Genomic DNA, 12,558 nt, shown 5'->3' with positions numbered 1-12,558 from the left:
CAACAAGTAGAGATGTGAAGGCCCAGAAAAAAACTGGATTTTTTTTTGGGGGGGGGAAATGTACCCACCCACCCCTGGGCATTTTTTTTCCAGTCTTATTTGGTTTTTTCCCTGAAAAAATGAAGAAAAATTGAATTATGGAATGTTTTATTTTAGCAAGATGAATAAAATGTTTAAGACAAGGTGTTCATATATTTACTTTTCCAAATGATTTCTAAAAACTATGTACAGTGTCATATTATTACCATTTCTGTGCACCGAGGACAAGTGAGTCCTAGGTTGCAAACTGAGACTACAACTCTCAAATGCAAGAGCAAGATGCATTTCTGCCTCTAGGGGGCACTGCCATTGAAGCAGAGACTGAAACAGTGATAGCTATAGCTCAGAAATGAGTCTGGTGCATATTCATTGAATCTTGGTTCCCCCTTTTTCTCAGTTCTTTTTATGGGAATGGGTGCTTTATGTCTGCTTGACACTGCGGAGGACTAGCAGAGACATGCAGGAACTCACAGACGTTTCATTTTCAGGAATCCGACCGAGGATTGTGACTGAGGCACGAGACCTGGGTGTCATTTTTGTCCAATCCCTAACTATGTCATCACAGGTGGGGGCTGTTGTCCAGAGCTGCTTTTATCAATTACACATGCTCTGCCAAGTTCGCCCCTTTTTGTCAGAGGCCGATCTTACCACCGCAGTTCATGCCCTGGTCATCTCCAGGCTTGACTATTGCAACTTGTTGTATACAGGGCTTCCCTTGAAGCAAATCCAGCAGTTCAAAATGCGGCAGCCAGGTTGGCCAAGGGGCTTCCAAAGTGGTCTTCCATCACTTCGGTGCTTCAGGAGCTTCACTGGCTGCCGGTGGCTGCTAGGGTGTGCTACAAGGTTTTGTTAACTGTGTATAAAGCCCTGCACTGCCTGGGCCCTGGTTACTTGAGTGCTCGCCTCACTCCCGTGTCCCACCATTGGCAGACTCACACTCAGGAGCAGGGTGCCCTGATGGTCCCCCACTACAATTTGGAATGTGCAGGGGCCAGGGCTTTTTCAGTGGTTGGTCCCCAGTTGTGGAACAACTTGCCACCGGAGATTAGACAGGCTCCTACTGTCAATTGTTTAAAATGCCTCTGTAAGGGTTTTTTACTTTCACAAGAGTTTGGGAGATGGGTGGTTTAAATTTTAATGTGGGTTGAGAGTTTTTAATATAAGTTGTTTTATGTATTATTGTAAAGTGCCATGATGTCAGAAATGGCGAGGTGGAACTACAAAATGTTTTATAAATAAATAAATAAATAAATAAATAAATAAATACTTTGTTATTATGTTGATGGTTTCTTCTGTTTGTTTTTAACATTGTTGTGTGTGGGTTTTTGTTTTTTGCCTTCTCCTAAACTAGCAAAACCAATGAGGTTCCTTACAGTTCAGGAGCTTGTAGCTCCATTTGTTACAGAAAAAGTAAAAAGTTTTTTAAAAGTTAATTAAATTTGTAATAATTGCTTGAATACACTGTTCTTTTAATATACCAAATGTGATTTTATGCCAAACCAACTTGTACATAATTACATTTTATGTTCCTAAAGCAACAAAGTGACTTTTAATCTGTAAAAAGTGCTAATGCTGCATTTATTTTTCAATTTTCCCAAAAAATTCCATTTCCCCCCGAAACCCCCTAGGAAAAAACACATTTTTTTCCATGGCTTCAAAATTTCTGGAAATTTTACATCTCTAACAACAATATAGATAACTCAATATAGATAACTCTTATGTGAACCGCCCAGAGAGCTTCAGCTATGGGGTAGTATACAAATGCAATAAATAAATAAAATATAAAAGGATTAGATGAATTCAGAGAGGATTGGTCAATCAACACATTTTAGCCCAAGATATAAGAATAGAACCTTAACATTTAGAAGCTGGGGAGAAGTTACAGGGTCTGGTCTTCCATTAGGCTGTGCTTAGCAGCTTTTGCACCAACTGCCTGACCACTGTTGTAAGCAGTGCTGGAATAGGTGGGCTAATCTGGAATGACAATTTTTATATTCCCCATTCTAGGATGAACCACAAGGGGCAGGAGATACACCCATTTTAGGCCCAGGTACTCACAAAGAGATGTGGCAGGTTCAGACATAAGTGGGCAGGGTTGGCCCAAGACATTTTGCTGCCTGAGACAAAGAAGACGATGGTGCCCCTTCCTACTCCATTTACAAAAGCAAACTGGATTGGCCAATAAATCTCTCTTCAATGTTGACAATGGGACTAGCATGGACAGGTGTCCTACTTTACAGAGGATAGTCCTCTGTTTTGGAGAGCTAGCAGAGAACATTTCTCTATTTGAAGGGCTGCCCAATCCAAGTCCAATTTAAAGATAAAGGACCATAAGAAAGGACCACAAAGGCCTTGAAGTTGCCCATCAACAGTTAGCACTTGGTCAGACGACTGAGCAGGCATACAGGTCACCTGGTCAGTCTTCTTGACTATAATGAGATGTATTGCATTTCTGTACAAATAGTAGTCATTAGTTCTAAATTTGCACCTCTGCACATACATTTGCATATGCAAGTGTTATGCAAGTTGGTGTCCTCTTTTTTTGGTGATACAATTCCTCTTTTTTTGTCAATGCGTAAGTCACTACCTTGGATGGGACAGCATCTTCTGCTGTACCTGAAGGCAGCAGGCTAGCTTTGGGAGCAAGGCTGTATGGTGCACAATTCTCTCCTCCGACATTTTGCTGCTGATTCCCAGCATCTGCCATCTGAGGTAACTGCCTCATGCTACCTAATAGTAGGGCCAGTCTTATAGGGGATGGGGGATTGGACTTTCTTTCCCTCTCCCCCTCTCTCTCTCACTCACATATGGGTGGGTCAAAAATAATATCCTCTTCTCAAAAAAACAACATATTACCTTATATTAAGGGAAGAAATACAGAACTACGTACACATTCCTGGGGCGGGGGAGGGGAGAATGGCAAGGTAGTTTCCCCCCCCCCTTTCATATGGTTAAGCAATGTCTGCTCCTAATCTGTGATACTTTTTGTTAAAGTATATTATGTTATACAGAACAGCAATTTGATTTACATACATAAAGAGTTGATTCTATCTGCATGCAGATGTTTAGAAAAGGAAATGGCTTGCATCCCCTGCCTCCCTTTTGGTCCCTAAGAGGCCATAAACCTCTGGGTGACGCAAACCTGTATGCGCTCCCAGTTCAGACCCAAAATGCAGACATGACCATGGCAGAGGCGCGGGAAAAGGGGGGAGGCAGGGAAGTTATACACATCTCAGATGGGTTTGATACCATCAAAAAGGCCCTGGAGATTCTTCTTAGAATTTATGGGATAAGAACAGAAAAACAGTAACAGAAACAAGAGGGTAAATAGCCTGTTAAAAATAAATAACTCGATAGCTTGAAAAAGTCCAGTAGGCAATGGCTCAGATTGTACTACCCTAACATTTTATATAGCAAGCCAATGCATGCTTGTATCACAAAATGGTTGACCTTCTAGTCACGGGAAAGGAAAATCTCTCTAGATGTTTGATTCCTATTTTAATTAGAGTGTTTCAAAGACATATTAAAAATCTGGACCATTGAAATTTAGTATTTTTTCTTTCTTTGTCCTATTAATCTAACATCCAGTCATGTTACTTTGGGGTCTTTGTACGAGGCTCTCAAAATGAATTATATGGATTTGTGTCTGTTCGTGTAAATGGGAGAAAAGCGAGCAGGAAGAGGACATTTGGTTGGGAATATGTTTTCCTTCTTACCCTTCTCTCACCCATTCACCTCAAATCTGCCAGTGAGAAAGGAGTTTGATAAGGTAAGGGAGGGGAAATATTACTGTATTCTGCCCTTAAGCCTACAAGTGGCACCAAGTGATAAATGGGAACACATACATAAATATGAGTTGATTAACTCAACAGCTCTTTCTTTGTGTTGAAGCATTTCAATCTGTTTTCATTTCTTGCAATATTTTTTTATTATTTTTATTGCATTTAAACCCAAGGCGGCATACATAATCCTCCTCCTCTTCTCCATTTTATCCTCACAACAACAGCCCTGTGAGGTAGGTTGGGCTGACAATCTGTGACTGGCTCAAAGTCACCCAGTGGGTTTCCATGGCCGAGTGGGGACTAGAACCCGGATCTCCCAGCTCCCAGAAATACAAAAATTCCCTGAAATTGAAATTACCTATAAACGGAGTGCCGGGTTCTGAAAATATTTGCTTGGTTCTAGTAGGTGTCAAATCCAGCTTTTGCCCAAATGACTGGGGAGGGGGTCAGGGCAAGACAAGACTGGGCAACTGTCGTTCAGGGAATGGGAGCAAGGTGAGACTCAAAGTATATCTCACCGCAGCAGATCTCTGTCTTTAAAACCAGTTATGCCCCAGTTATGCAGTAAATGGGGTGTGGGTCTGACTTAATGGGCAAGAGATGTGCACAGTAGAACTCACCTCTTATCTTCCTACAGCTCCTCTCTCCGAACACATTTATTTATTTTATTTATTTATTAGTCAAATTTATATACCACTTTCCATGGAGTTATCAAAGCAGTGAGCATGCAATGCCACTGCCGTCAAAATACAGCAATAAAACACAACAGTGAAGCTACACAATAATAAATACTAATCAGTAATAAAACGACACACACTGCTGTGTAACACTTTTCTTTATCTAGGTTCAACTTTTTTTATCAGAGCCAGAAAAGGAAAGTTGTGGGGCAGACCGTGGGGAGGTAGGTCATGCAGAAAAGGTCTGCACTCCTAAAGCTGTGCATCCCTTTATTTCATTAAATCAGACACACACATCCCATGTATCCCATCACACCCTTTCTACTTGATCAAAGCAGATATGGGTTTAGAAAGATGGATCTGTTGCCTTCCTGTGTAGTTTGAGTCTGAGCGCTCTTGCTCCCTCCCAAAAGAGCACATCTGAACTGGAAACTCTTAGAGAGGTGAGGCCTCAGCATTTAACTGGCCATGGACCTGCTGATGTTCAAGAGAATGAACCTGTCTGCATCAGACGGCAGAGGAGAGAGATCAAGGGCTATTCCATCTGCTCCCCTTCACAGAACTGCCTCTCTGAAGGCCAAACTACATATTACTTAAAAGTAAATGGATCACTTTTTGGTAATATAAATTGCAGGAGCAGGGGACCTGATCCAGATCAGGACCACTGGGGTGGGCATGTTAAAGCTCTCTCCACCACCACCATTTCCCATACCAGGGTTCTAATCCATATCTGCTCCCTTACAAGTAAAAAGGAGGGGGGAAGAAAAAAAGAAAAAGATGCAGCTGTTAGTTACTTTTTTCAAGTAACCCTGTCATTACAACATTTATATAAATTTTACACGAATGGACCTGAATTTGTTAGTTTTCTCCCCTTGACGCTTTTTCCTTTTGTTTTATGTCTATGGAAGCCTGCGGTCAGGGCTTATGCCCAATCATTTTTGCATACTGCCTAGAAAATGATAGTAGTTTTATGAATCAATCGACCCTAGCCCAACATCCCCCATGCACACCAGGTTCAGGTCTTACAAGGGCCATACACACAACTATCCTGCTTGCGGTTGTTGCTTTGTTTCATAGCAAATGTGTCATCTGACTCATTGATCAAAATCAAAAGCTGCAAGTATGGCAGGCCACCACTTAATCCACAACCCCGAACGAAGGGGAAGCTCAGTGTTTAGACCAGATGTTTTGCATGCAGAGGTCCTAGGTTCAAACCCGGGCATCTCTAGGTAGGTCTTTAAAAAGTCTTGTGTGAAACCCTGCAGAGCTCATGCCAATCCATGTTGACAATACTAGGCTAGATGGTCTGACTCAGTACAAGGCAGCTTCCTGTGGTCCTATGTCCTACATTCCTAACTGCAAGAAAGAGAAGAAAATGACAACTGTCACAAGCAGACTAAAGATGTACGTAAGAACATAAGAAGAGCCATGCTGGATCAGACCAAGGGTCCATCTAGTCCAGCACTCTGTTCACACAGTGGCCAACCAGCCATCAGCCAGGGATGAACAAGCAGGACATGGCGCAACAGCACCCTCCCACCCATGTTCCCCAGCAACTGGTGCACATAGGCTTATTGCCTCGAATACTGGAGATAGCACACAACCATCAGGGCTAGTAGCCATTGATAGCCTTTGCCTCCAGGAATTTATCCAACCCCCTTTTGAAGCCATCCAGATTGGTGGCCATCACTACATCTTGTGGTAGTGAGTTCCATAATTTAACTATGTGCTGTGCGAAGAAGTACTTCCTTTTATTTGTCCTGGATCTCCCACCAATCAGTTTCATGGGATGACCCCCGGGTTCTAGTATTTTGAGCCTTCAGTCATTTGCGAGAAGAAGCGACATGACAAGAAGTCGGATTTTTGGCCTGTAATGGATTTATTCACAAAGGATGGCTTAAGTTGTTCAAAGAACATGTGAGAAAGTCATGGGGCTGTGTGGGCCTGCAAGATGCCCCACTCCCCACATGCTCCACCTGCACATTTGGAGTACATGAGAAGGGCTCTACACACATACCAACATACTCATGTAGAACTCCTCCACATGAAGGAGATCTTTGAATGTATGTAGTCGGTCATCTGAACCCCCCTAATATGACAATTTGACTGGATTCCATATAAAACCATATTAGCAAGACAGAGGTGAATACTCAGTTTTTCTGTTTTTATCTGAACACAGGAGAATGTTTTAGGTGTGCAATTAAGCTCCTGTTCGCATGGGGCTTTGGCTTGCTCTCCAGCATAACAATTCTATGCCTCCAGAAATCTTAATAAAGTTCTTTGAAAGGGTTGCGTGTGTAGTCCTTTGTAGCAGACGCCCATTCGTTAGAAACTGTAATAGAGATTATTGCTCATGTCACGTTTTTTATGCAATTTCTTTTACAGCGTTTAAATTGAAAATATAAATAATAAACTTACCCAAGTTCTTTGATCAGGCAATTGGAACTGGGAGCAAAATTGAAACAAAAACAACACATTATTTCTGCATTTGGATCCCTTATTACAATTAATGTATAGTTCACGCCACAATAAATTTGTTTGTATTTAAGGTGCTACAACTCTTTGTTGTTTTTGCTATAAGACACTAACACGGTTACCCTTCTGGAAGTGCATTATTTGTACTTGAAGAGGCACTGAGCCAGTGTACGTCAGCATTAACCATGGTTACGGTTAGTGCCAAAGTTTCTCTGAAAGAGAGGTTAATTTGACCCAAGGAAGGGAGGGTGGTAAGACTGAAGGAGAGTACATTCTTGAGGCTGGCTCTCCATTTCTTAAGCATACTTAAGACAGAGCCAGTGCTATGCCTGTACTGCCCATTGCATTCAAAATTCAGTTACGGACCCTGTAATTTTTACATTCCCAAATGATGATTTTCAAAAACACATTTAGAACTATTGGTTTTAAGGGTGGATTTCTCTTAAACAGAGAAACTTTGATCCTAACAATGCCCTAAAGGTCAAAATTATGGGTAGTTTGGGGGTTATCATCTATCTTGTGTGATTTGCACTTTTATTTATAATTTATAGTAACATTAAAATAGTACATAAACAGTGGGGCAATTTCTCACTTCGAGATCAAAATCGCTCTTTTAATATGCTCTGATCCTAATTTACCCGGCTGCAGCAAGCAATGGAGCTATTCTTGGTATTTGAAGATATGAAGTTGTGAACACGTAGAAGGACTGTAGCCTGAAAAGTTCTTAACTGAACTCATTGGGGCAGATAACAAAACAGTATGGTTGGGTTGTTGTTGTTTTCTATTTTGTCAAAAAAATATTATTTGCATCCCTTTGGAAAAAAGGCACCATCTCTAAATTTCAGTTTAGTGATAAAAAAATAAAACATATGTATATGTCACTGTTTTTATAACAATCAATCTTGTATCTTCCTGCAAATGCACATTATTTAAAGGATCACTGTGTAACAAGTAGCCAAGGCAAGAGTGGGCAATTTACAGAGGTCGGGGGGGGGGGCTGTATTGCCCCCCCAACCTTCCAGGGTGGACCTCACCCCTGCTGAAATTGTCACAGAACCTGCAGCGGTGACAAAAACTGGCCATTTTTCAGGGAAACAAGGTCCATGGGAAGCGCAATTCTGCTTGCAAACTAGACACACACTCCCCCCACACCTTGTTCTCTTGCAAAATTGTTGCGATTTTTTTGCTGCCGCCACTGTGACCTTGACAGCAGCCCCCGCCCCATTCAAAAACAGCCATGGGCATTGCATATGCTACCCACTCCTGCTCAGGATCTACACTACCGCTTTAAAACAGTTTATAACTGTAGTGACAACTGTTGGAGCCCAGGACACACTCCATATACAGTTTTCAAACCGTTTTCAAAGTGTTATATCCTGCTTCATGTAGATCTGGCCCTGGTCTAAATTTAAGAGACAAGATAATAAAGCATGGAGGAAACTGATTCAAGATACTTTACAGCAACCCCATGACATGTGACCTACCACGTCAAAGACAGCCCACCAGTCACATATGGCAGTCCACCAATATCTCAGTAAGTCTCTTGCCTTTGCCCCTTGCTGCCACAATACATAGCTTAGGGGATTACATGTGCAGGCCCTGCTTCATCTAGAGAAGAGGCAAAACAGAAACAGCCCCAGGACATGTGCAAGACAAGATTATCTGGCAAAGGTACACCAAGGCAGACCAGCAGGAATTCAGGACAGGCACCTGGGCCCACGTTACATGTTACAGCTCCCACCTGGACAATGTTCAATCATATTAGGAGGCCACTGTTCTATTAGCATGTGACTAACCGTTTGCATGGAGCTCACCACATTGCTAGGGTGATTTTCTTTAGCACAGTGAGCAATTTATCTTGTGATAACACTTATGACCAGGAGTATTTTACAGTAGACTTCATGAGGGGGGCATAACGTGTAAACAGATACAGCAAGGCAAGGCAGAGATCCAAGGGCAGACACGAAGGCTCAGGAAGATTTCTCGCTCTCTGCTTCTTTCTCAGAAAGCTGATTAGCACACTCGCTCAGCCAAAGTTCCTCTTTGCAGCCCGTAAAAATTAATTTGAGCTTTGCATATCCCCAGCATATGGCGGAAGGCAAGTGCACCATGCATAGGCCCATATGGATGCAGGCCAGATTTGTGTGCTTTTTGTCCTCTATCAAAAAAGGGAAGAGGAAGAGTCAAACCAACGTATGGACGTGCCTGTTTCTGAGCCCAACCCTGCCACGCCTCACATCTTATTTGGTATAGGTGGGGCACGCCACAAGACGGATTCTGTGAGGCACAGTCACATTCTTCTAAGACAAACTTGTTGACTAGCCTGCCATTAACCTGTTGTGATATCCTTTTGCAGAGGCTACTAGGGAGGCTATGACTATATTGGTGCTCTGGCTGGGTGCTCTGACAGAGGGTGCATCACTCTTTATCTAATTTCTACCCTGTTTTTGGATCCAGAAGGATACCCAAGATGGCTTATATATACTAATCAATTGATATATTTCCATCCCCTAATACTGCCATGGGCTGACATCACCACAACCCCCAATATCTCATTGTGGTTACTATTTAATTAGTTGAGATACATTCAAAACCTAACTTTCTTTCAAATACCACACATGGTTCTTCCCCACCCCCATTTTTAAAAAAATCTTCACAGCAACCCTCTCAGGTAGATTAGGCTGTGAGTGTGTGACTGGACCAAGGTTATTCATTGAGTTTCATGGCTGAGAGGGAATTTGAACAGGTGTCTTTCCAACTCTAGTTCAACAATGAAACCACAGCAGCAAATGCCTATCAATATATGTTAGCTACCGATCAAAAATATCCTATATGTTTGTAGAAATATTATTTTCCACAAGCACTACAAAGCAATAGTTTACCAAGTGGGACCATAAGAGTTCACATTCCACTAGGCTCAAAATTTTGGTTCGACAAAACTTCGAGGAGTCTCATGGCACCTTAAAGACTAACAAATTCATTCTGGCATAAGCTTTTGTGGATTATAGCCCACCTCATCAGATGCATAGGCTATGGTCCACGATTGCTTATGCCACAATCAATTTGTTAATCTTTCAGGCAGGGGTGAGGAAGGCCAGGATCTCTTCTCAATCCTCCCAGAGTGCATGACATGGAATAACGGGCTCAAGTTAAAGGAAGCCAGATTCCAGCTGGACATCAGGGAAAACTTCCTGACTGTTAAAGGAGTACGACAATGGAACCAGTTACCTAGGGAGGTTATGGGCTCTCCCACACTAGAGGCATTCAAGAGGCAGCTGGACAAGCATCTGTCAGGGATGCTTTAGGGTGGATTCTTGCATTGAGCAGGGGGTTAGACTCGATCGCCTTATAGGCCCCTTCCAACTCTGCTATTCTATGATTCTGTGAGGAATCACTTTCAGACCAAGGGTGGAATTCAATGTTAGGGAAGCTCATTGGGCATTCCAATGGTGGGCATGGCCCCCAAACACCTCCCTATTTTAGCTTAAAGCTCTTACTGTCAGTAATTAAGCCTTAAGGAGAAGCAGTTCAACCCTTCAGATTAGGAAAAACTGTGCAACAGCTGGGAAACCATCAAAGGATTGGTTTCCCTCATCACAAAAGTAAGTGTAGTCATGGAACAGAGAAAAAAGATGCTACATGGCCCATTTCCTTTCTATGGGCACATCTACACCAAGCAGGATATTCCATTATGAAAGCGGTATATAAAAGGCAGGAGCCACACTACTGCTTTATAGCAGTATTGAAGTGCACTGACAACTGTTGGGGCCCATTGAGAAATACCATATACCACTTTCATACCGCTATACCCTGCTTGGTGTAGCTCCTGCCTTTTATATACTGCTTTCATAGTGCAATATCCTGCTTGGTGTAGATGAGTCCTATATTGCTCCATGTGGGCTTTCTCACTGATTCCCAGTCTTTACTTTATACCTCTTGCTGTATTTTTTAATTCCATGATCCTCAAAGTAGCCCAAAGCAGCACTTTAGTCACACAACAGTCCTATGTTGTAGCTTAGGCCCAAGGCCAGATTTTGAGCTTTGTAGCTCTGCAGGAATTTGACTCTGGCGCTAATACTATTATCGCGTGGTGACTGATTCCCCACTCTGTTGTACCATTTGGTAGTCCTCATAACATGAATTGGGTCCATCACATTGCAAGTCTGCTTGTTCATCCCTGGCCAATGGCTGGTTGGCCACTGTGTGAACAGAGTGCTGGATTAGATGGACCCTTGGTCTGATCCAACATGGCACTTCTTATGTTCTTAAGTCTTCCATGCTTTCCGTCATTCATGGAGTCATGATGATGATTACATCTGATAAGTCCCACATCCGAATACTTCCAAAGTTGTGGTTGGAAGAACCATCAGTTGATGTAGGCTAGTTTTGGCAGCATCGCCATGGCAAAACATAACCTGTGTCTGACCCTAACATTTTAGGCTCTGTATCACATTGGCTGTCAAAAAACAACAGCAACATTTGAGATACTAGGATTGAACCTGGAGTCTCATACAGCAGATCTACCATCTTCTTCTTATTTTGTCCTCAAATGTCCTAAGCCAGGCTTTCACAGTTGGCATAAACTTTTATATATTGCATTGAATCCAGACTTAGTCACACCTTGCAGTAGTCTAAAGCATAATGTACCAAGACACGGATAACTATTGCCAAGCCAGACCAACTCAGGAAGCCTCGCAGCTGGTGCACCAAATGTAATTGTGCAAATGCATGCCTTGCCACAACTGCGTCCTGAAGGTCCAAGGACAGCATAGGCTCAATGAGCATTCCCAACTTATGGACCTAATCCTTCACGGGGAGCGTAACCCCTTCCAGAACAAGTTGAATCTCAATCTCCAATTCCCTTTCTAGTGATCAAGAACACCTCCATCTTGTCTGGATTTGACTTCAGCTTGTTCACCCTCAAGCTTGGAACCCAAGCAATATTCAAAGGTTTCAACTGCTTCCTTGGTGTTCGGTGACAAAGAGCAATAGAGCTGGGTGTCATCAGCGTATTGGTGACACCTTACTCCAAAGCGCTGAATGGCCTCTGATAGCAGTTTCATATAAATATTAAATAACATAATATCCCGAAGTTTCAAAAGTGGCTTGTCTTTGAGAATTAGAGGGTGGGTTGCTATTTGAGACTGCACAACTCCAAAACCCCACTGAGCATGTAAGACAGTTGCATGGTTCTGTAGATTGTGGGCTGAAGTCTTTTTGAAAAACATGAAGATTAAAACAATGCTACATGCTTTTTCTCTCTCCCTTCTCACTAAAAATTGTATGTTTTAGGAAATCCGACAATGACTCTGATTCCAGTTGTTCCTGTGCACCTGCATCTCTGAATCAACATGTTTGTTTACAATCTCAACATCTTTGATTACAAAAATACTTACTTGTGGGTGGAATAAGAATCCTGGGGACGGTCTCAAGTACTTTTCCTTTAAAGCTTCAAGTGGGTCAGTTAACTTTCTTTTCTCTACTCTGTAAATGTTAAAATGAGAATTTTCTTGTGATGACTCAATCACACATATGAGTGACCATTTGGTGACTTGGGTTCAAAACAGACAACAAAAAATGTTTCT

At 42.3% G+C, this 12,558-nt stretch overlaps 1 protein-coding gene across 2 annotated transcripts in view; it reads right to left on the bottom strand.

The window, feature by feature from the left end:
- Positions 1-12,558, bottom strand: part of MECOM (MDS1 and EVI1 complex locus) — an 83,981-nt gene that overhangs the window by 22,198 nt on the left and 49,225 nt on the right. For both annotated transcript variants that reach the window (XM_063131999.1, XM_063132000.1), the window contains 2 exons: positions 12,370-12,457; positions 6,917-6,943 (listed from right to left, as the gene is read on the bottom strand). In XM_063131999.1, coding sequence (XP_062988069.1) covers positions 6,917-6,943; positions 12,370-12,457 — 115 coding nt within the window. The remainder of the gene's footprint in view (positions 1-6,916; positions 6,944-12,369; positions 12,458-12,558) is intronic.

Source organism: Elgaria multicarinata, chromosome 8, assembly GCF_023053635.1.
Source record: "Elgaria multicarinata webbii isolate HBS135686 ecotype San Diego chromosome 8, rElgMul1.1.pri, whole genome shotgun sequence".
Taxonomy (NCBI): domain Eukaryota; kingdom Metazoa; phylum Chordata; class Lepidosauria; order Squamata; family Anguidae; genus Elgaria; species Elgaria multicarinata.
This window is presented reverse-complemented; position numbering and strand designations above follow the sequence as displayed.